Below are 19,907 nucleotides of genomic sequence, written 5' to 3' on the forward strand. Positions count from 1 at the left end.
CCTCAGACTGTGGCCACGGAGAGCGATGAAGTCAGTGATTAGAGAATGGAATTTGTGGCGGGGACCAAAGACAATGACTTCGGTCTTCCCAATATTTAATGGGAAGAAATTTCTGCTCATCCAATACTAGGTGTCGGACAATCAGCATGACAAATCAGAAGCAGTAAAGGGGTCAAGAGAGGTGGTGGTGAGGCAGAGCTGGGTGTCATCAGCATACATGTGGAACCCGACATTGTGTTTTCGGACAATGTCGCCAAGGGAAAGCATGTAGATGAGAAATAGGAGGGGGCCAAAGATAGATCCTTGTGGCACTCCAGAGGTAATGGTGCGGTAGCGGGAAGAGAAGCCATTGCAGGTGAGTATCTGGCTAGGAATGGAATCACCCTAGGATATCTCTATTTGATTTGGTGGATTTATTAGTTTTCAGTTCACTCAAGTTATCAAATACCTCTTCCTCTCCACCTTCAAAATCCTCTAGGTTATTCATTGTACTATTATAATCCGGTTGTAATTAATATTAGACAGCTTAATGAATGGCAAGATTGTGAATTATTACCACAGCTTTGATAGAATAGACTCAAAGATTAAAATCAAGCTTGTCCACCCAGACAATTTTACAAAGATTGACACTTGTGATAACAAAAATGTTTTTTATCTGCATATACAGTTACTCCGTCCACATACTATGGGTTAAAAGATGACCAAACAAAACTGTTATTGCCATTTTTCATCCCATGTCTAATTATATGGCTTTGCAAAAATGTGATGTCTGAAAAGGACAATGTCTTTCAATTCCATCTGGATGACAGCATTTTTGTTCGTATGTGGAAGATGAACCACTGAAACAAAAGAATTGCCTCATTAGCAGCTTGTATGCTGTTCAGTTTACCTCTAATGAGCACGATTGATTCAGGCACTGGCTGCAAAATTATCCTATTCTCCAGCGCTGGCATTCATTACCTTGATGCCAAATAAGAATATTACAGTAAAAAAGCATATCGTGCCCGTACATCTCTAAAAGAAACTATTTGTTAGAAAGTGATCTAGAACACATCTAATCTAACCGGTGCTAGGTAAAACTGTGCTACATGCTACCTGCGGAACAGGTTCAGACTGAAAATGAATGGGACACAGTAGTTATGGCACACAAGCGGCATACTTGAAAATGTACTTACTTTTGAATAACCTAATATTTAAGTTACTGTTGAATAACCAGCAGACATTTTAAGGTCTTAAGAAATGTTGCTCCTCATCAAGTCTATTCAGACCCATTCTCAAGCACAGGATTAAGTGGCAAGATTTATAGAATCACTACATGGAGGCAGTTTTTGTATAATAAGTGCTTAGATAGAAACCAATTTATAGATGACAAAAATTAAAACTACAGTTCTATACCTTTGCATGTTGGTGGGTCACTGTCCCATTCTCTAGTCTCTGCACAAACAAGTCTCTCTGCACCGATCAATGAATAGCCATCATTACAAGAATATTTTGCAACCATTCCATGTTCCCAGTAATCTCCATAGGGTGGTGATGGAGCTGTCCCGTTACTAATAGGTGGAAGATCATCACAAGTGAGGGCTGGAGAAAAATGAAATTCAGTTAATGTTCTGAACAGACTGTCAAATGAAAATTTTACCATCAGGGATTAAATTCTCAGTTCAGTGGCACAGCGGACTGGTGAACCAGCACAACACACCAAAGAGTCTTCCCCAACCCCATCCCCGATCCCCTGATCTCAGCTGGTCGTTATCTTGGAGAGGGTGGGGGAAAAGAATAAGCAGTGAGCAGGTGTAGATTTTTGGGGTGGACAATAGCTAGTTGTACCCATATCTCCATTATTCACCCTTGGTTTCTGCCACCATTTACCTGTGATTATCTCGGTCTCTGCTTAGCCATGCAAACTGCTCATTCTGAACCAGATATTCATCGAGTTTTATTTGGAGAAGTTAATTCACATATGTTTAACAGCTCTGAAGGTCTAGTCCACATATCCATTACTCTGCAGGGTGAAGAATTCTTTTAATCTCCAATCTTGTGCATTAGTACACTTTCGGACCAAAAATGGTAATTCTACAAAACTTGAATGATTACACAGCCAGCTTCCTGAATGTGTTGTGGGGAAAATTGGCACATCTGGATTCTTGGCATCATGTGCCAGGATTTCACAAGAGCACTTGGGAAGATCTAATAACTGAGCAGGAATATCCATTTTTAAGATATGAGCTCTGCCTAAAAGGACTGCGATCAGGGGGAGGTCCTGTGAACTCCAAGCCTTTGACAGGCTAGGGAAGTGTCTCCAGACTCTTCAATATAGGCGCTCTCCCACACCACCCCCCCCCCCCCCAACCCCATGCTGAAGAGGCCGAATCCTGGCAACCTGAGTGCTGGGCCAGGACCCAATATAACCGGATCCTGGCCTAAATTCTGGGAGTCTGCCTGAATGTCAACGGATTTTTGAGGTCCTGAAGTTTTGGTTACTTATCTTTAGGGATCAGATAGAAGTTTAGTTGAACTTAATCTCATGGATTTAAATAAGAAGGGTTCATGATGTAGCAGATCATGAACTCTCTGTGGAAGAAACTGACTTGGTTGGCTAAATAGACAATCCAAAATTTCAGCACACTAACCTAATGACATCAAAACGTGGTAAAAAAATGTGTGGCACGATGCCAATAATCCAGATGTGCCATTTCATTTGCCTCAGTCATTTAGCACAGAAATGCAAGTCAGCTACCCAAGGAATACGGAGCCCTAGCTTACCTTCACAAGTCGGGATTTGGCCATCCCAACCATCAGCTTTACACAACTGGTAGTTCCTACCCACCATCTGGTATCTAGAAAAAAGGAAACAAGTTACTGTAGAAAAGCCAAAGCAAAAATTACCCATAATTAGAAAGTGAGCTGTCAGTTAAATGGAACAGTGGTACAGCATCCTGATCAGGGAAGAAATCTAATGGTTTTAGTGGATACAAGTCATGAAACTAACACAATCGTACATTTATAAAAAAAGGTAAATAAGGTATTAACAGAGGAACAGAGTACAAATCAAAACAAGTTGGAATGTTCCTAGTGAGGTGGTATTGTGTGCTGTTCTGCTCAACTGGTCATAGGAAGGGTATTGGCGTAGCTTGGCTCATTATGCTGACTCACAGTTTAAAAGGAGCATTTTAATGAATCAGCAGGCAGCAGCTTCCAATATTGAGGCAGATCATCAATTTAGGCACCAATTACAAATTAAATGTCTCCACTTTGTTAATATTGTCAGGAAATCCAAGTGGAAGGAGTTTGAACAATTGCAACCCAAAAGTTCACAGCATAAACTGCCCAAAATTTAGCAATGATTGAGCAATCAAAGGTGGGAACAGAAGCCATAAAACTGCCCACAGTTGGCACTAAAAGAGAACAAGTGATCATCTTGTTAGATCAGGAGGAAGGTAACATTGATATGTGGATATTAATGACAATCCGCATCTTAATCATCTTGATTCTTACCTCAACTAAGGGAAAGCGTTTGAGAAATTGATGAAGGATAGCAGAAGGAATCATCTGAAAATGTAGGGTATGATTAGAGAACACCATTTGAGGACTAAGGGATACATTTGAAGGTTAAGGAGGCAAAATGTAAGCATAATTTTTTACTAAGCGAATGAAAGAATTATGCAACAGATTACCAGCAAGAATGGTGGAACAAAAAACGACAACAGGTTTTAAAAAAAGGACACGGTGAATTTGAAATAGGAAAAGGGTAGTACAAGGCCATTAGTTCTAGAATCATTGTAGGGAAACAGACAAGTGTTTTGGAAAAGTAGCCTGGATGAACCAATGGTCTTCTCCTGCCTAAAATATTAACAACATTACCAAGTCATCAGAAAACTCAAGTGCTTAACGCTTCACCAAAATCAGTTTTGGCTCATTCAACAATTGGTACACCGAATACTCACCCTGTGTTACAATGAAAAGTAACTTTACTTCCAAAAGTACTATTTGATGCCTCATAATATCCATTCAATATCTCCCCTGGATTACCACAGTTCCTTGCTACACAGAAAAAAATGGGAAATGGTAAAAGTGTTATAAAACACCAAGTTCTCCAATAAATTTATTAATAATAATTCACTGAATTTATTGTTAAGCTGAAAAACTACTATAACATTTTCCAAGACCAGGTTTCTCACAATTCTGGAATTTAGGGCTAGATTTTCCACCGATTCATAATCTATGTTTTGGCATGGCAAATACTAAATTCACTCCAACTGTGCAGTACCGTGCATTAGTACGGCTCTGTCTTCAATCTCCCTATCATGTTCGAAAGCAATCTTTACCAGCAATCCCAAAACACAATGGTAAAGATCCACATTTGGTGCTCCTTTAAGTTCTAGTATTTTCTGGTGGACAGATAAGGCTAGAGGTACAGAAGGTCAGCAAACTTTCCATCAGATTTTATGCATCCTTGGGCAACAGGTAATGAAAGCAAGCTGGTGTGTTAATTATGCATTCCAATAGACAATGGGATTGGAACCGCTCCCCCAAGACAAAACTACTTAAACTTTCTTGAGGGGGAGAGGGGGCTGAAAAGCTAGAACTAATATTTAGGAATTAAAAATAACAGTGATTCAAGTTATAATGCTGAACTTGGGTGTGATTGGGGGACTGATACATGAATACACACACTCTAGTGAAGGCAAAAAAAAGCTGCTAATAAATGAAAAAAAGTAATGGGAAAAAGTAACCAAAAGTTAAAAATGTGCAGTTAATGGGTCCCAATTACACAGGTAGACTGCTATATCCCCCCTTTAAAATCACAAAGAAAGGCCAAAACTAGAAGCAAAAGGAAATTGGTTAATTGCTTTTGGAATTTGCTTTCTGCTGAAAAACAAGGACTCTTAAGAAAGTCAGCAGAAAATATAGCCAAATCCTGTATGCCTGGACCGCCAGGTCAAAGGTCTCACATACATAATCCTTCAGTGCTAATGCCTGAGCTAAAACTGCAATTATACTATCTTAAAGTCAATTCATGATTTTTAAACACTTTCCCTCCTACTTGATACAAAAGCCACCATTCCCTTTGGTTTGGCTTCTTAACGTATATTTGGTTAAAAAAAAACTTGGTTCATCAGAAAAGCACTGGTTAGTCAGGAAGGAACATATCCAACATTTTAATTATACAAAGCATAGGTTTTAAATATTCTAACTGGTTCAGGAATAAACTGCTTTAATAATCTACATCCTGATCCCTGTATTTAAGAATTGAAACAATTCCTGACACTGAAGAATTAACCCAGTTTGAGAAATTACAATTAAGGATCCTTATCACTTGGCTTACTACTTACTGTTCATTCTTGAGCAACAAATGAATACAACAGATTCCAGTGTGGCTGCGCTAACACTAGTGACCCAGTGGGAGACACATGACAGACACAGATCTGGTTGGATTTTAAAAGATGAAAGGAAGGGGAACAGAAAGGAAGAGGAACCTGATTTAACTAGGAATCATTATCATCTTGGTGACTAAATTTAGCAACCATAAACTATCAGTGATTAAAAAGTTTGGGTAAATACCGAGAAAAAGAGCATTTTTGCCTAGTTTATGGGTTCTCTCTTTTTTCTGTCTTTCTCCATTTAAAAGCACATTATTTTAGCAGTATGCACCCTCAAATGGTCTGCAACTGGCTGATGTGAAATTGACATCCTCTTTTGGCATTGAGCAAGTAAAATGCCTTGGTTTTGTATTCTGACTTCTCAATGGAGAGACTGTACTTCGAAGAGTTTTAGGTGTATTAAGGACCAGACACTTTTGATATATCAGCTATTTACAATTTTGGCCTGACCACAACAGACAGAGGTAAGACATGAATTCCATAGATAAAGGACAAATGATCTTGTATTTACATAGTACCTTCCCATGTCCTTGGGACATTCCAAAACACTTCATAACTAAGTACTGGAGAGTTGCTTGTACTCCTGAACCGGTACTTCCTTCAGCAGGTGTCACTTCCTATGTGAAAGAATTGGTAAGGAGAAAAAAAAGAGGATGGAATAAAATTACTTATTACTTACGTTCACAAATGGCCTGTAATGGTGTCCAAGTTGAATCTTCTCTGCAGGTAACAGATCTTGAACCTTTTAAAGTCCTTTCCTTGAATACGTAACCCAAATAACATCTGTAAGTAACATTGTTACCCACATCAAACAAGGTCTCGGAAGTAAATTCATCAGTTGGTGATCCATTTTCCAACTGTGGAGGTCTGCTACAGACACCTTTAAAATAAAAATCACTTAAGTTCACTGTTTCAACATTATCCTTCCAGGTACCTTAGAGATCAATCCTTAAGTTCACAATCTCTCTTCTAAATAGAGACATATTTCTTTCCATCTAACTTTAGGTCTTTTAGTGTCATTTAACATTACTTTGATTTGCTTATATACTGGTACTCTTTTAGTCTTGCCCTTCCTTATATTAGCAAATTTTCTCCATCAAAGATAGACCCAATTTTGGTTTCTTTATGGCCTGTCTAAAACTAATATAAATGTGTAAAAAAAATGTAAGTGTGAAGCATAAATATGGGGATGGTTCATGTACACCACATCCTACAGTGCCCAATCAGGGAAGGAGCAGGCAGAAACATTTAAAATAATGGCATTGAAATAGCAGATTGAGAAACATTACATGAACTTATTAAGCATTTGTCTGCTAATATCACAAATAATAACTTCTAGACTGCAGGGTTACTTGTGTCTGGCCAAGCTGTCACAAAGGCAAGCTATCATAGGCTGCTACCATTGATCTAGGCATTGCAAGTTTGGTAAAACTCAGAACCGATTCACCAAGATTCCTTCAGTCTATGACCTTGTGCAGGTCACTAAAGATATACAAAGTAAGTTGAATTTGATCCAAATCATCAGCAACAACCCCTTGAGATGATGGAAGAGGATTGGCCTCTTTTAGTACTGTGAGTATATATCTGCATAGCTGCACAGTGTCTATTAAATTGCACAGGAACTTGTTCAAGCAACTCCATAAAGTACCTTTCCAAATCCGGGTCTTTTCTGATTCTGGAAAGAAGCACCTAGAATCACAGAAATCATAGCACAGAAGCAGACCATTGGGCCACTGAGTAGTGCTGCCTTTCAACTGGAGCTATCTCGTCTAATGCCATTTCCCTCCTCTTTCTCCAATATCCTTTATTATTATTCCTTTTCAAATACTGATCTAATTCAATTTCCATCCAGTATGGAATCTTTCACTAAGAACGTCTGTCCTAAGTGTAGCTTGTTATGCCACTTCAATGGCTAGTTATCACCAAGTAGAACAAGTTGTATAGACTACCCTATGAGAAGGGAAGTCCACACATGATTGAAAGGCTGCAAAATTACAGATGTCACTATTACACTTTGAGAATACAATTACATGATTCCATGGTCAGTTCAGTAATTCGGAGATGTGCATCTTTACTTCTTTGTTTCATGTTACATTTCACTACACTTCGAGCCACTTTCTTGGACTAGTGACAAAGTTCTCCATTCCTTTCTGCAATATATTCCCATTGCTTCTTTCAGTTATTAAACTAATAGTGACTAAATGTTTTCAAATTTTAAAAAGGTTTTCAAAGTTGAATTGTAAGGTTATAAAAATACTAGATTCTGATCAGATTATCCACTAGAGATACGGTCTATTATTTTATGAATGTAAGTCAATTGTAGATTTAAGTGAAACAGGACATCCTACAGAGGAGAACCACAAGCAATGCTGTCCTTTTAAGATCTTTGCTACTTCTGTTTCAGGTGTTCCTGATGTGTATGCTGCATTCTCCAACCTTGACCAGCAGACGCAGTAATATTTGAGTATCAAATGGAGGACACACACAAACTAATTGCTGCAATGAAACATTGGGGTCGGTTAACTATGATAGGGCAGACCAAGAATTCTGCAAAGAATTTGATAATCTTTCAAAGAATAGGGAAGGCTCATATGTAGACAGCTCAGGCAAGAATACAAGACTGATGCTGAAACTTGAAAATGTATTTGAGGACTTAAATGTGCAGAAAGTAAATACAAGGCCAGGAGGTGGTACAGAGAAAAGCAACAAGGATGATCCCTGGACAAAGATCATTGAAGTACAAAGATAGATTTGATGCCTTGGCTTTGTACTCACTGGGTAGATGTGAACTTAGGGGGGGGGGGGGCGGGGTCTGATCCTCTAAGGGTCAGACATGGCTATTAAAAAGTATGGACACTATGCAAGTAGATAGTGTGTTTGAGGTGATGGGTGGAACTAGGAGGAGGGTCGAGGTTGGATATCGGAAAGTTTTACGTTTCTCAGCAGGGAATAGACCAGTGGAACAGGATGTAGAGGAAGCAGTAGAAACAGGTTCCTTACAATCTTTCAAGGCGGCATTAGATGGATTCCTGGAAAATGAGATGACCATGACATATAGAAGTAAATTATTTCTGGATAATAACTAGTGGGGCTTCCTGGGGCTTGCCTGATCGCTTATGAGAAAGGAAAGAATGAACATGCATTTATATAGCGCTTTTCACATCCTCAGGACATCCCAAAGCAATAAGTTACAGCCAATAAATTACTTTTGAAGTGTAGTCACTTTTGGTAATGTAAACAAATGCATCAGTTAGTTGTGCACAGCAAGGTCTTACAAACCACAATGAGATAAATGACCAGTTAACCTGTTTTTGGTGGTATTGGTCGAGGGATAAATATTGGCCAGGACACTGGGAAAATTCCCCTGTTCTTTCGTGGCTAGTGCCATAGGGTCTTTTACCCTCACCCAGACAGGCAGATGGCACCTCAGTTTAATGTCTCCCCCAAAAGACAATCCAGCAATTCCGCTGTACTGCACTGAAATGTCAGTCTAGATTATGTGCTCAGAGACAAGAGTGCTACCAACTGAGCCAAATTGGCACCATAAGGGGTTGGAGAGACATTTTTGCCAGAATACTCTTGAATTGGCTGCAGGTCTCTCGTGTTTGCTTCTCCTAGGAGGTATGGGGAGGAAAGGATGTTTGGTGCATAGGGATGAAGTTAGTGGCAACAACCTTTGGGCCTGATGGCTTTTTCTCATCCTGGATACATGAATATAAACATCCCCATCACTCCTGTCCTCTTCGCGTTTTAATGGCTCCTTGCAATCCAGAGAATCAACTTTAGGATTCTCATCCTTCGCTTAAAACCCTTCTTTGACTTTTCCCCTTTCTACCTCCATGATCTCCCCTAAATCATATGTCTCTGCATGCATCCTCAGACGTTGGCTTATTGCTCATTTCTCATCCCCTCCACCGTCTGCCATTTTGCCCTCATCCTCTGGAATTGTCTCCCTCAACATCTCTACCTAGTTATCTCTTATTCCCACCTTTAAAAAATTCTGTTGGACCCTTGTCTTTGGTAATATTTTTGTTTCCCCCCGATCCGATTACTTATCCTGCTTGATGTCTACTCATATCACCATTCTGTAAAACATTAAATATCTTTATGTATATAATGACCACTATAGAAATCTAAGTCGTTGAAAAGCTTAGAACTCGAGTGCTAAAGTAGACAGAGCAAAATGATAATGTGGACAGATCAAGGTGATAATGTAATGCTTAGTGAGAACATGCAAGGTACCACAGCGAAAATCCTTTGCATAATTGTCCAGAAGACTGTCAAAGTACCAGTACAAGGGGTTCTAACTTTCCTGGGCAGCTCCTAGCCAATACAGGAACATAACATTTACTACAGTGTTTCATAATCTGTTTAGCAGAAAATTCCCAGAGGAAACAAATTTCTTAGATCAACAGTCATAGTAACACTGAATTGTAAAAACCCTGTGGACAATCTAATACTTCCTCTCAAAAGAAAACATGCAAATGGGGGATTAAATCTCAACACTGATTTCCTTTTTTGGGCAAAAAAGTATGCTGTATAACCTAATCATCAATCTGCCCAGCAGGATAGAATGAAAAAGGAACAACTAGCAGCCAAACATTAAATTCACTAATTAAAGTTCAAAAATAAATGTTTTGTCACTATTTAATTAAGTATTTTAAGGACATGCAAATTAAGTTTATAAGAAAACAAAGATACAAATTTCTCTGAAATTATCGATAACAGGTGGATAATGCAAGAAGATAGGAACAGGAGAGGTAACTTCAAAGTACATTTTTAATTTAGTGATGTATGAGAAGCCCACTGTGGGTGCATTTCAAACCAGGCTGCAAAAGCAAAGCCTCTGCACAGCTTCAAGTTATCCAAATGCCACAAAAGATAAGCAAAGATGGCCCATTTAGCTCATACTTTCATAGAAACCTACAACGCTACCATCACGGCATCCAACTATATCTTGAACGACTCGGGATTTACTGCCACTAGCCTATCTCAAAGACTATTCCAGGTATTAAAATGGTACTTGGTCTGGCAGTTCCTGACTGAACTCCTCTCCACGTCCATCCATCACTACCCCTGTCTCCTTCCCCCCAGTCTCCACTACCCAGATGCTTAAGGCCCCTTACCTCTACATCTTAGCTTAAGCAGCAACAAGTTAAAGGTACCTGTTTTGGAGAACACTGCCTGCCTGCCTGCCCACTATCCCCCTCCCTCCCCATCACATTGGTTCTGTGCTTTTACCTGGTTGCTTTTTTTGACTACTGGGATTCTGCTCCCACTTCATTTCCTGGACTCTTTTGCTTTCAGGGCTGTATTGCTCTGCTGGAATACCCTGGACTTCTCATGACTCTCTTCTGCCATTGAATTCTTCCAGTTTAAGGTAAGTACTCCAAACCCCAGTGCCAGATGAGCCTTCGGCTTAGTGACTGCATTTCTGCCTCTGAGTCAGAAGGTACAGGGTTCGAACCCCAGTTCAGACAGTCTCAGCAAGTGGAGACCTGCTCTGAATCCTGGATTGGTATCTAGCAGGATGTTGCTCATGTCTGGTGGGTGCGGGTGTCTTCCTCTCTCGTCCCACACCCCTATCATATGGGTTGTGGGAGCCCATAAAACCTTCCCGCTGTATAGGACTAACCATCCCATTAGCTGATATAAAAGATGGTTACTGCCACAGAAGGAACATTCATATCACAGTCTGTCAGACTGTTAATCAGTCAGCAAATCCTTCCACTACTTCACACAATCTTCCTTTGGAGAATAGTGAAGATATGGAAATAACCACAGTGCCCACTCCCTACTAATGCTGTTATCTCCCGAGCTGAACAAAGACATTGGCTTTGTAAATGGCAATATCTACGCTGATGACACTTGGCTTGAACCTTCCTTACCTCCAATGCTGTCAGACTGCTTGACCAACATTCAGTCACAGATGACCCTTAACTTCCTGCAGTTAAAAAATTGTCAAGCACAAAGCCATCATCCTCAGCCTCCACCACAAATTCTGTACCATCGCCACCAATTCCATTCACTTCTCTAGCCACTGTCTCAGGATTAAATAGACTGAATGCGACTTCAGCCTTCTGTTTCATTCCAGCCCCATATCCTCTCCATCAAAAATATCGCCCACTCCCACCTCTACCTCAACCAATCTGCCACTGAAACTATCATACATGTCTTTGTCAAGATAGAGAGAAACTATTTCCGCTGGTTGGGGATTCCAGGAGTAGGGGGCACAGTCTAAAAATTAGAGCCAGACCTTTCAGGAGCGAGATTAGAAAACATTTCTGCACACAAAGGGTGGTAGAAGTTTGGAACTCTCTTCCGCAAACGGCAATTGATACTAGCTCAATTGCTAAATTTAAATCTGAGATAGATAGCTTTTTGGCAATCAAAGGTATTAAGGGATATGGGCCAAAGGCGGCTATATGGAGTTAGATCACAGATCAGCCATGATCTTATCAAATGGCGGAGCAGGCACGAGGGGCTGAATGGCATACTCCTGTTCTTATGTTCCCTATGTTTGTCACCTCCAGACTCAGCATTCAGTTCAATGCTCTTCTGACCTGCCTCCCATTCCCCATAAACAAAACTATGTTGCCCCAATGCTGTCCTGCTCAACCATCACCAGTCTTTCCTGGCCTACATTGGCTCCTGGTCTTTCAACACCTAAAATATTAATTTCTAATCCTAGTGTTTATATCCCTTTATGGCTACAACTCTCCATCCCTCGAACTTTAGCATGTTTGGCAACCAATCAGCTACCTAGCACCACCCTCCCCCCTCCAAATCCTCTGGAATTACCTCCCTATAAACCTTTTCATCTCCATCTGCTCCAAGACCCTCCCTCCTTAAAACCTACCTCTTTTGATCAAACTTTTGATTAGCCCCCCTAATCTCTACTTCTTTAGCTCAGCATCTGATTTCCTCACAACTTCTACGAAACACCTTGAGATTTTTTTTCAAACCTTACAAAAGGCACTATATAAATGCAAGTTGCTATTAGATTGATCGCTCTATACTATAAACCCTTCTTTTCCAGTGGTGGTTTAACTGGAGAGAGTGCCCAGAATAATTTATTTTAAAAAAATTCAATTTAGTGTCATTGAAGTCCCTCTCATTTACCTCCCTTCAAGGCTGAAGAGTTCACTTTTGTTATAAGATCTCTTGATCTAAAAAAAAACACATCTGAAACAGCAATTGAGAGCAAAGCCCCCCCTCAGGAGCGCTGCTTACCGATGACCCGGGCCACCCCGGCCGTGAAGATGACCATTAGAGTGAGGATCAGTCTCTCTGCCATTTCCCAATTCTCTCGATGTTTAATATTCGGGGAGATTTTCCTTACACCTGACCCAGAAATTTGAAGAAAACTCTAGAACTTTTTCTCCAACCTCCCGAGACAACCGATAGACTTTAATCCGCATTCATTTTTCCTTCTCCAAAAAGCCGCCAGGGTCCCCGTGCCGTCTATTTACTGATTTTTCTTAGTGCTCAGGCCCCAGACGTTGACTCTTGAGCTCAGTTTCCGTTAAATGACTAATTCTCCAGCGGCCGGAAAACTCCGCCCATCCTCCCGCGGCTCCACGCATGCGCACCCCGAGAAAGCTACGATTCCCTGCTCTCACTGCACCGCTCTGAGACGACTTTAAAAAAAAACCAGGAGGGGTCCCTTAATTTCACTGTGCAAATTGCAGTGCTGCCATCATTTGTAAAAAAAAACTTTGCTTATAGTTTGTGTTTAGTGAATTTTCTTTAAATTGCTCTGGACTGACCGATGGGAAAACTTTAAATAGAACCACAAAATAATAGGGAAATGATTTTACAAAGAGTTAAAATTAAGGCTGCTTTTGCTTTTATTAATTTTCTGCTTAGAAAAAAAATGTAAGTTGCATAGGTCAGAAACTTAGGGCAGAGGGGAACCTTGGGGGAAGTTTAGCTTGGTGAGCTAGGGGAAAGGACAGAAATGCAGAGGCAGCTGAACAGACGGTCTCAGCCTTAGTGACAAAGAAGTTCATGAATTCCTCGCACTTGTTTGGGGTGAGAGGTTTAAGATGATTTGTAGTAAAGAGAAGCCGGGGGTTATCTTTGCATTCCAGAAAGATCCTGGAGTAGTGAGCAGTTTTGGCAGAGGAGAGCAGGACCCGATGCTTTATGTGGTCCAGCCAAATCTGGCGATGAATGGCTAAACCAGTTGTGTACCATAAACACTTAAGTCTGTGTCCCTTGAAATTAAGGGAGTGGAAATGACCAGGGTGAGAGATAGCAAGGGTTTTACTGGGGTCAAGGGCATCAAAGGTGGAGGTGAGGGTGTGGTTGAACAGATCTGTAACTGCAGAAATATCATGGTGAGTGGACGGCCGAAGACTACACATTTGGGAATTTGAAAGTGCCATTTTAAGTGACTTGGGGGAGTATTTTCCAGGAGTGGTCACAGAAGGAAGTGGGGTTGGGAAGGGCAAGAAGGATATGAGTAGAGAGAAAAGTGATCAGAGATGGCCTCATCTGTAATTGACACAATGAGAGTAGCGAAACCTCATGAGATGGCAAGGGCGAGGGGGTGGCCATGAATATGGGTAGGCGAGTTTATATGGAGAGAGAGAGAGATTAAAGGAGGGCAGTGAACTCAAAGGAGAGGGGGCATGATGAGATGGGGGTTGAAATCACCAAGGATGAGAAGTCGCTCGTTAATATTTCTCATTGGTTAAGGAGATAGACAGTTGGTCCCGTCGTTCACCAATTTCCCAGATGCCCCGTTGCCATTGCCACACCGTTAGCAGCTCTCATTTCCAGTAACTTGAAGGGCAAAAAACTTTGAGCTGAAGGTTGAGCGAAAAGTCTAACTAACGGGGCATGCAGTGAGATGCCCCACACCAGCAAAATCTGGTCCAACGTGTTTCTTGTTAGGAATGGTAATTACGCATTTGGAACATAGAAAACTAAGAGGGGATTCAATTGAGGTTTTTAAAAATTCTGAAGAGTTTTGTTAGGATGCATATAGGAGTATTTCTGTTGGGGAGTAGATGAGGAGTCATGAATTTAATTTTTTTTTTACTAAGAGAGATTAGCAGAAATGTCTTTGTGCAGAGGCTTGCTGAATAAAGGTGCAGAAACTGGATGCATCACAGATGTTTTATTTCCATGGTCAGTATTTAAGCACAAACACAAAAATCCAATATGTACACAGCGCAGATGATCTGGGTAGTTAATTGGATCCTATTAATAATAGCAAGGCAGGTTGAAATGGCATGAAAATAAAATGTGACAAAAGAAAGTTAACCTGCTAATCTGACATCTGCTATTAATTAAATATACTCAAATTTTCATCAGGCTCAAAAGATCAACTTAAACATATATCCAGCATCTTTAACAGCAGGAAGCTATGTGCTCTCCCTTCATGATCTAAGGATTAAAGCATAAAATATAAAATTAAAACAAAAATTTAGGGCACACACTATAATCATTTTCAGGATTATCTTATGCGTTCAATGGGGATAACTGGATGATATGGAACAGCAAATGGATTTGGGGTTTCAGGTTCACATGACAGTAAAAGCATCATGTCAAATTGGTACGGCCATAATAAAAATGCTAATGCAATGTTGAGTTTCATGGCAAGAGGTATAGAATATAAAAGTCGAGATGTAACGGTGACTTTACATAAAACCTTATTAAGACCACAACTGGAGTATTGTGTGCAGTTTTGAGTTTCACAATATAGGAAGGATGTTGAGGCAATTGAAAGGGCATTAATCTGACACCTCCTGCTTACTTACCATTCCCCTGCAGAATCCTAATGATCTAATCTAAGCCTTTATCACAGAATATGCTCACAATATGATATTAATACTTACTTCTGTATTGTTAAGCTATTTTTCCTATTTTGTTACACTCTATCCTACACAGAGTACAGTAAAGTTACAGTTTTTAAAAGACAACATGCCATTTATTGAGCATGGCGGTACTAGTTTTGATGCATTTTGTAATTTACATTTGATAATGGAAACATGATATGGCCTCTAAATTTTTGTGAAATGAACCAGTCTAGTATGCAGGATATGTAAATACTTCCACCACATTTACTGCCAGAAAATATTTCATACACAAGAGCAGACATTCTAACACAACAATATACCGTTCAAAGATTGATCAGACCAAGTTGATACTCAAAACCTGAACAGTGATTGAAAATACACAAAACAAAACACTAAAGCAAAAAGGAAAAGGTCCAAATCAATTTAATAAGATAAGCATGTTTGAAGTACATAAAACTGATGCAAAATTAACATTTAGGTACTGAAAAATCAAACAATTTTTTACAATTTTTTTTAAAAAAGAGGCATGACATACATAAGACCCTACATTTACTTTATCCTCAATATTTTTCTGAAAATATATCCATATATCTAATTTAAAAGAAGCTCCTTGTAGAGTAGTAAGGTGCTATAAGCTAATGCCAAGTACTGAGAAGCTGTTTTTACATCCGAGCTCAAATGTGGCAAAGATAGTGGTCCCCACCAGGAGATGAGGCAGTAAATTAATAAAAAAACAAAAAAGATCTATTGTTGAGATTCAATAAGACCACCTAAAGAACCTCCTTTTCTTTATATTCATTTAAACTTCTTATGCTTGGTAAGCAAATTTTCAGTTGAGCTGGACAAAAACCATATTAAATGCAAACTTGAATAAAAACAATACCCAGTTTATTCCAGCCAAATATCATACTTCGCTGTTTTATAAGATGGTTAGCAGTGAGTTATCAAGAATATATATTTCTCCACTGGAAACCAACCAGCTCAAGTTCGGGTCTCTTTAAATATTTGCAAACAATACTGTAACCAATGTGGTGCAGAAAAATTAATAAATTTAGCAATGCACATAATATTCACAATGATGATTAGTTTATTTTTTAAAAAAACAAATCATTATTAGTGTTCAAATTCATATCCATCAAGTGGACACTCTTGCACAGTAGCATCTACTCCACTGGTTTCCAAAATGAAAACGTAATCAATCTTGAATTCTCATTAAAATATAGTTGTTAGAAGTATATTAAAAGGGATGGAAAATCTGAAAAGAAAACTCAAATTCCAGCTTAACTAAATTAGTGAGAACGGCATCAAATTTGCTTTGCAATAAACGACGACTGAAAATGCTTCCTTTGAATTGCTTTGCAGAGGAGGCTGCCAGAAAGTTGCATCTCGGATAAAGAGCTAATCAGACTTTTGGCCTGTTGGGAGAAAAGTAGAAACGGTCTTATAATTAATTGGACTTACACACATGGAAGATAGAAAGACAGTGCCAGCTGCAGTAGAATTGGAATAGTTAGCAAGAGCCTGAAATATTTTAGGCAAATTCCTTGTTGCGTGACCAGTATTTAATTGTCTTTTAAAATGGTAAAACCAACAGTAACACCAGAACTTTCTTCAACTTGATATTGTCAAGAGCAAAGCCATCCTCTGTTTGGCTTCTGCCAAAACTCTGGTCCCCAATCCCCATCTCAGTCCCCATCCACTTGCTCAGACTGAGCCCGTGAAATGCAACCTCAGTTTCCTATTTTACTGTTAGTGGAGATTTAAACATATAGCATATGCAATATGAAGACTGCTTATATTGAACACTGCAAAATCCTCTGCCACTGTCCTTACCACATCCACTTTCAGTGGTATGGTTTCAAATGTGAAAAGCAAAAAAATTTTCAAATTATGGGACCAAATCAACAGGAGTTTCCAGTGGTCTTGTTTGGGGGTAGAGCCTCCACCCACAGGGTGCAAGTGGGCCCCACTGGGGGAGGGAAGCAGCCTGGAGATCAAGGTCAGATTTTTAAAAAAATTGTATCAGCCTCCTTGACAATGAGGCTGAAGGGATAAACAATGTTTCTCTGAGGGGAATGGGAATGGGAATCAGCTACCAGCCCCCTGATGCCAGCTAGTGCTGGAGTTTCTGGCAGCATGGAGCTGGCAGGCACCAGAGATGCACCCATAATGCTGCAGTCGCTCATTGGCCCCATGAAAATGAGGTGCCTTTCTACTGACCTCGGATACTCTGGAGTGCATCGCTCAAGGTATCCTGGTGTAACGGTCAGGATCTTGGCCTGGGGAATTTAGGTCCATAGGTGTACCTGGTTAGCAGCAACTATGTGTATTTAACAATTTAGTGTTTACTTTCTTAAAAATGCAATCATGAGTTGAAGCTGGGTTGGTTTACATGACCCCATCCCCTTTTATCCCAGATGGCTCCATGGGTAAATTCACTGTGTGATGTACATAGATCAAGAAGGTTAGATCTTCGATCACTTGTCTACGCTGAATTGCCGATCACAGTTGCAGTGGCAGCAAGGACACGACAATGACCCTGGCCTCCTCACATTGCGGGGAGGAAGGTGTGAATTACTGCACCCAATCATTACCTGATAGCTACTGAATGGGTAGATGTGCAAACCCCAGATAAGGCTTGGCTGTGATGGGCTCCAACTATCAAATAACCCATTGAAATTTATTATTTAGGTTTGTACATGAATGCCCTTAAAGCCAAGGTATCAGAAAATAACAATCATTGGAATCGGCATTTGCCTTCAGGAAGAGAAGAGTAAGTGGAGAAAACATCAGTCAGAAAATTGAAGAAAATAATAAAATCAAGTGGAAAACTAATTATTATGTTCAGCTGTCCTTTTTTGACATGATACATAAATTGTAAATAGTGACAGATAGCTAATTGTAAATAATGAAAATCCTAAGCTTATCAGTTAAGAGATCCTTCTCATGCCTGAAATTAGTTGATAAATAATTTATGCCAATATAGAAATGGAGAATGAGAGAGAGACAGATCAAAAGGATTTGAACATGCCCATATACAAATATTTAACACTGTACCACAAGACCACTGAAAACATAAAAACAGTTTGCCAACTAGAATTACATAAAGATTTACCATTTTTTATTTTAATTTTAAAGTCTTCAATTAAAGATCATATTGGGCAATTAGAGGCTTCATCAACATGAGACACCATTTGGATGGAAATATTGCTGGTGAAGGAATATTCTCTACAAAGGAAACAAGTGATAACATGGGTGAAAATTCAATGATAACAATGGAATATAAATCTTTCAACATATGTCTGTTAATATTGTCACAAAATGCCATGCTAAAGACTACAAAAACCCATGCACAAAACAAAATGCACCACTTAGCTTAAGCAAGCAGGTTAGGTTAAGTAACATTCTTCACGGCAACATTACTGGTAAGACATTGCAAAGTAAATTGATTGATCCTGTGCTCCCAGCAAAGAGTCACACTCAAATGGAGGTTGTGGATGAAACTAAAATGGTTTCAGCTGTGGGAGTATGGAAATTAGTGTTAAGGAAAATGGTCATTAAAAAGGTGAATAATATAGGATTATTACATTTACAAATCAAATTAAAATCCACTGGCTAGTCTATAAATAGAGGAATACCAGCCCGTGGCCATGCTCAACTGAAAAAAAACCATGGCCAACTATCAAGGCATTTAAAACCAGTCACTTGACTGAGTTTTTACATGGAAAAGCGGGTGCGTTTTTAAAGTTTCTCAAGATTATATTTTCTTTCAATAAATCAAGTAAAGTTCAAGAAGAAAACAAAATGCAAATGGAGTGGGGGTTGGGCGGAACGTGCATTAAGCAAAATGTATTTATGGCTTTCTTGAAGACACAAAGCAATTCCGGGCAATAGAAAAATGTCTTACCCTTTATTGGAAAACTGTTTTAGATAACAGCATACGCCACAAAAAATGACGGCAAGGCCGGCAATAATACCCAAGATAATTCCTTAAAAAAATACATGCATAAGATACACAATGGTTAGAACAAAAAAAAATCTTCGGGTGCATAAAAGTACAGATTCCTCAGGCAGAATCACCTGTTTTTTTTTTAAAAACACAGAAGATAACTCCCTATAAACATGCAACATTTTCCCAGATTGGAAGTATTTCAACTTTTGAATGCAGCTGTCTTGAATTCCCTTTATAGATTTTAGTTTCTTGTCGTAAACCACCTTTTTTCAAACAACTGGATTTAAAATAACCATTACCAAAACTATAAAATCTGAATGACAAATATGAAAAATGTAACTTTCACAGCTTTATAAACAGTGTTACATATTACTGAACATATCTACATTATAAAATTAAGCAATCAAGGGTTATATTTTCCTCTATTCATTAATGTTAGTGAAAAAGTTGGCTAGAGAATGAAGTGGGGACACTCCTCCCCTTCCAACTCCTACTAACACAATGAGCGAACGGAAAGCCTTTTCTCTTGGCAAGGATAGTAAATGTGAAAGTTTTCCTCGTATTGTGAAATAAGAGGCTAATTTTCAATTTCAGCAGTGAGTAGAAAATGGGCGGTAGCAGATTGGCCGCCTGTTAAACACCCTGCCTGATTTTCCTCTCAATTGGCTTCAATGGGTGTTTGTTTTCTGCCCCGGCTGAAACTGAAATTTCTCCCAAAGTGTTCAAAGGCAATGGACATAGCTCTTGTAAATTTGTTTAGGCAAA

The 19,907-nt window shown here is 39.4% G+C and overlaps 2 protein-coding genes across 7 annotated transcripts in view; both read right to left on the reverse strand.

Moving 5' to 3' along the window:
* Positions 1–12,922, reverse strand: part of LOC137344487 (C4b-binding protein-like) — a 64,149-nt gene extending 51,227 nt beyond the window's left edge. For all 4 annotated transcript variants that reach the window (XM_068007497.1, XM_068007493.1, XM_068007494.1 and 1 more), the window contains exons 1-5: positions 12,615–12,922; positions 6,061–6,261; positions 3,945–4,041; positions 2,764–2,837; positions 1,396–1,581 (exon numbers count right to left, since the gene is read on the reverse strand). In XM_068007497.1, coding sequence (XP_067863598.1) covers positions 1,396–1,581; positions 2,764–2,837; positions 3,945–4,041; positions 6,061–6,261; positions 12,615–12,678 — 622 coding nt within the window. In that variant the 5' untranslated portion in view covers positions 12,679–12,922. The remainder of the gene's footprint in view (positions 1–1,395; positions 1,582–2,763; positions 2,838–3,944; positions 4,042–6,060; positions 6,262–12,614) is intronic.
* A 1,579-nt stretch (positions 12,923–14,501) lies between these two features.
* Positions 14,502–19,907, reverse strand: part of LOC137344485 (sushi, von Willebrand factor type A, EGF and pentraxin domain-containing protein 1-like) — a 128,089-nt gene continuing 122,683 nt past the window's right edge. For all 3 annotated transcript variants that reach the window (XM_068007492.1, XM_068007491.1, XM_068007490.1), the window contains 3 exons: positions 19,098–19,179; positions 18,306–18,418; positions 14,502–16,605 (listed from right to left, as the gene is read on the reverse strand). In XM_068007492.1, coding sequence (XP_067863593.1) covers positions 18,343–18,418; positions 19,098–19,179 — 158 coding nt within the window. In that variant the 3' untranslated portion in view covers positions 14,502–16,605; positions 18,306–18,342. The remainder of the gene's footprint in view (positions 16,606–18,305; positions 18,419–19,097; positions 19,180–19,907) is intronic.

The sequence above is a fragment of the Heptranchias perlo genome, chromosome 27, assembly GCF_035084215.1.
Source record: "Heptranchias perlo isolate sHepPer1 chromosome 27, sHepPer1.hap1, whole genome shotgun sequence".
In the NCBI taxonomy this organism is placed as follows: domain Eukaryota; kingdom Metazoa; phylum Chordata; class Chondrichthyes; order Hexanchiformes; family Hexanchidae; genus Heptranchias; species Heptranchias perlo.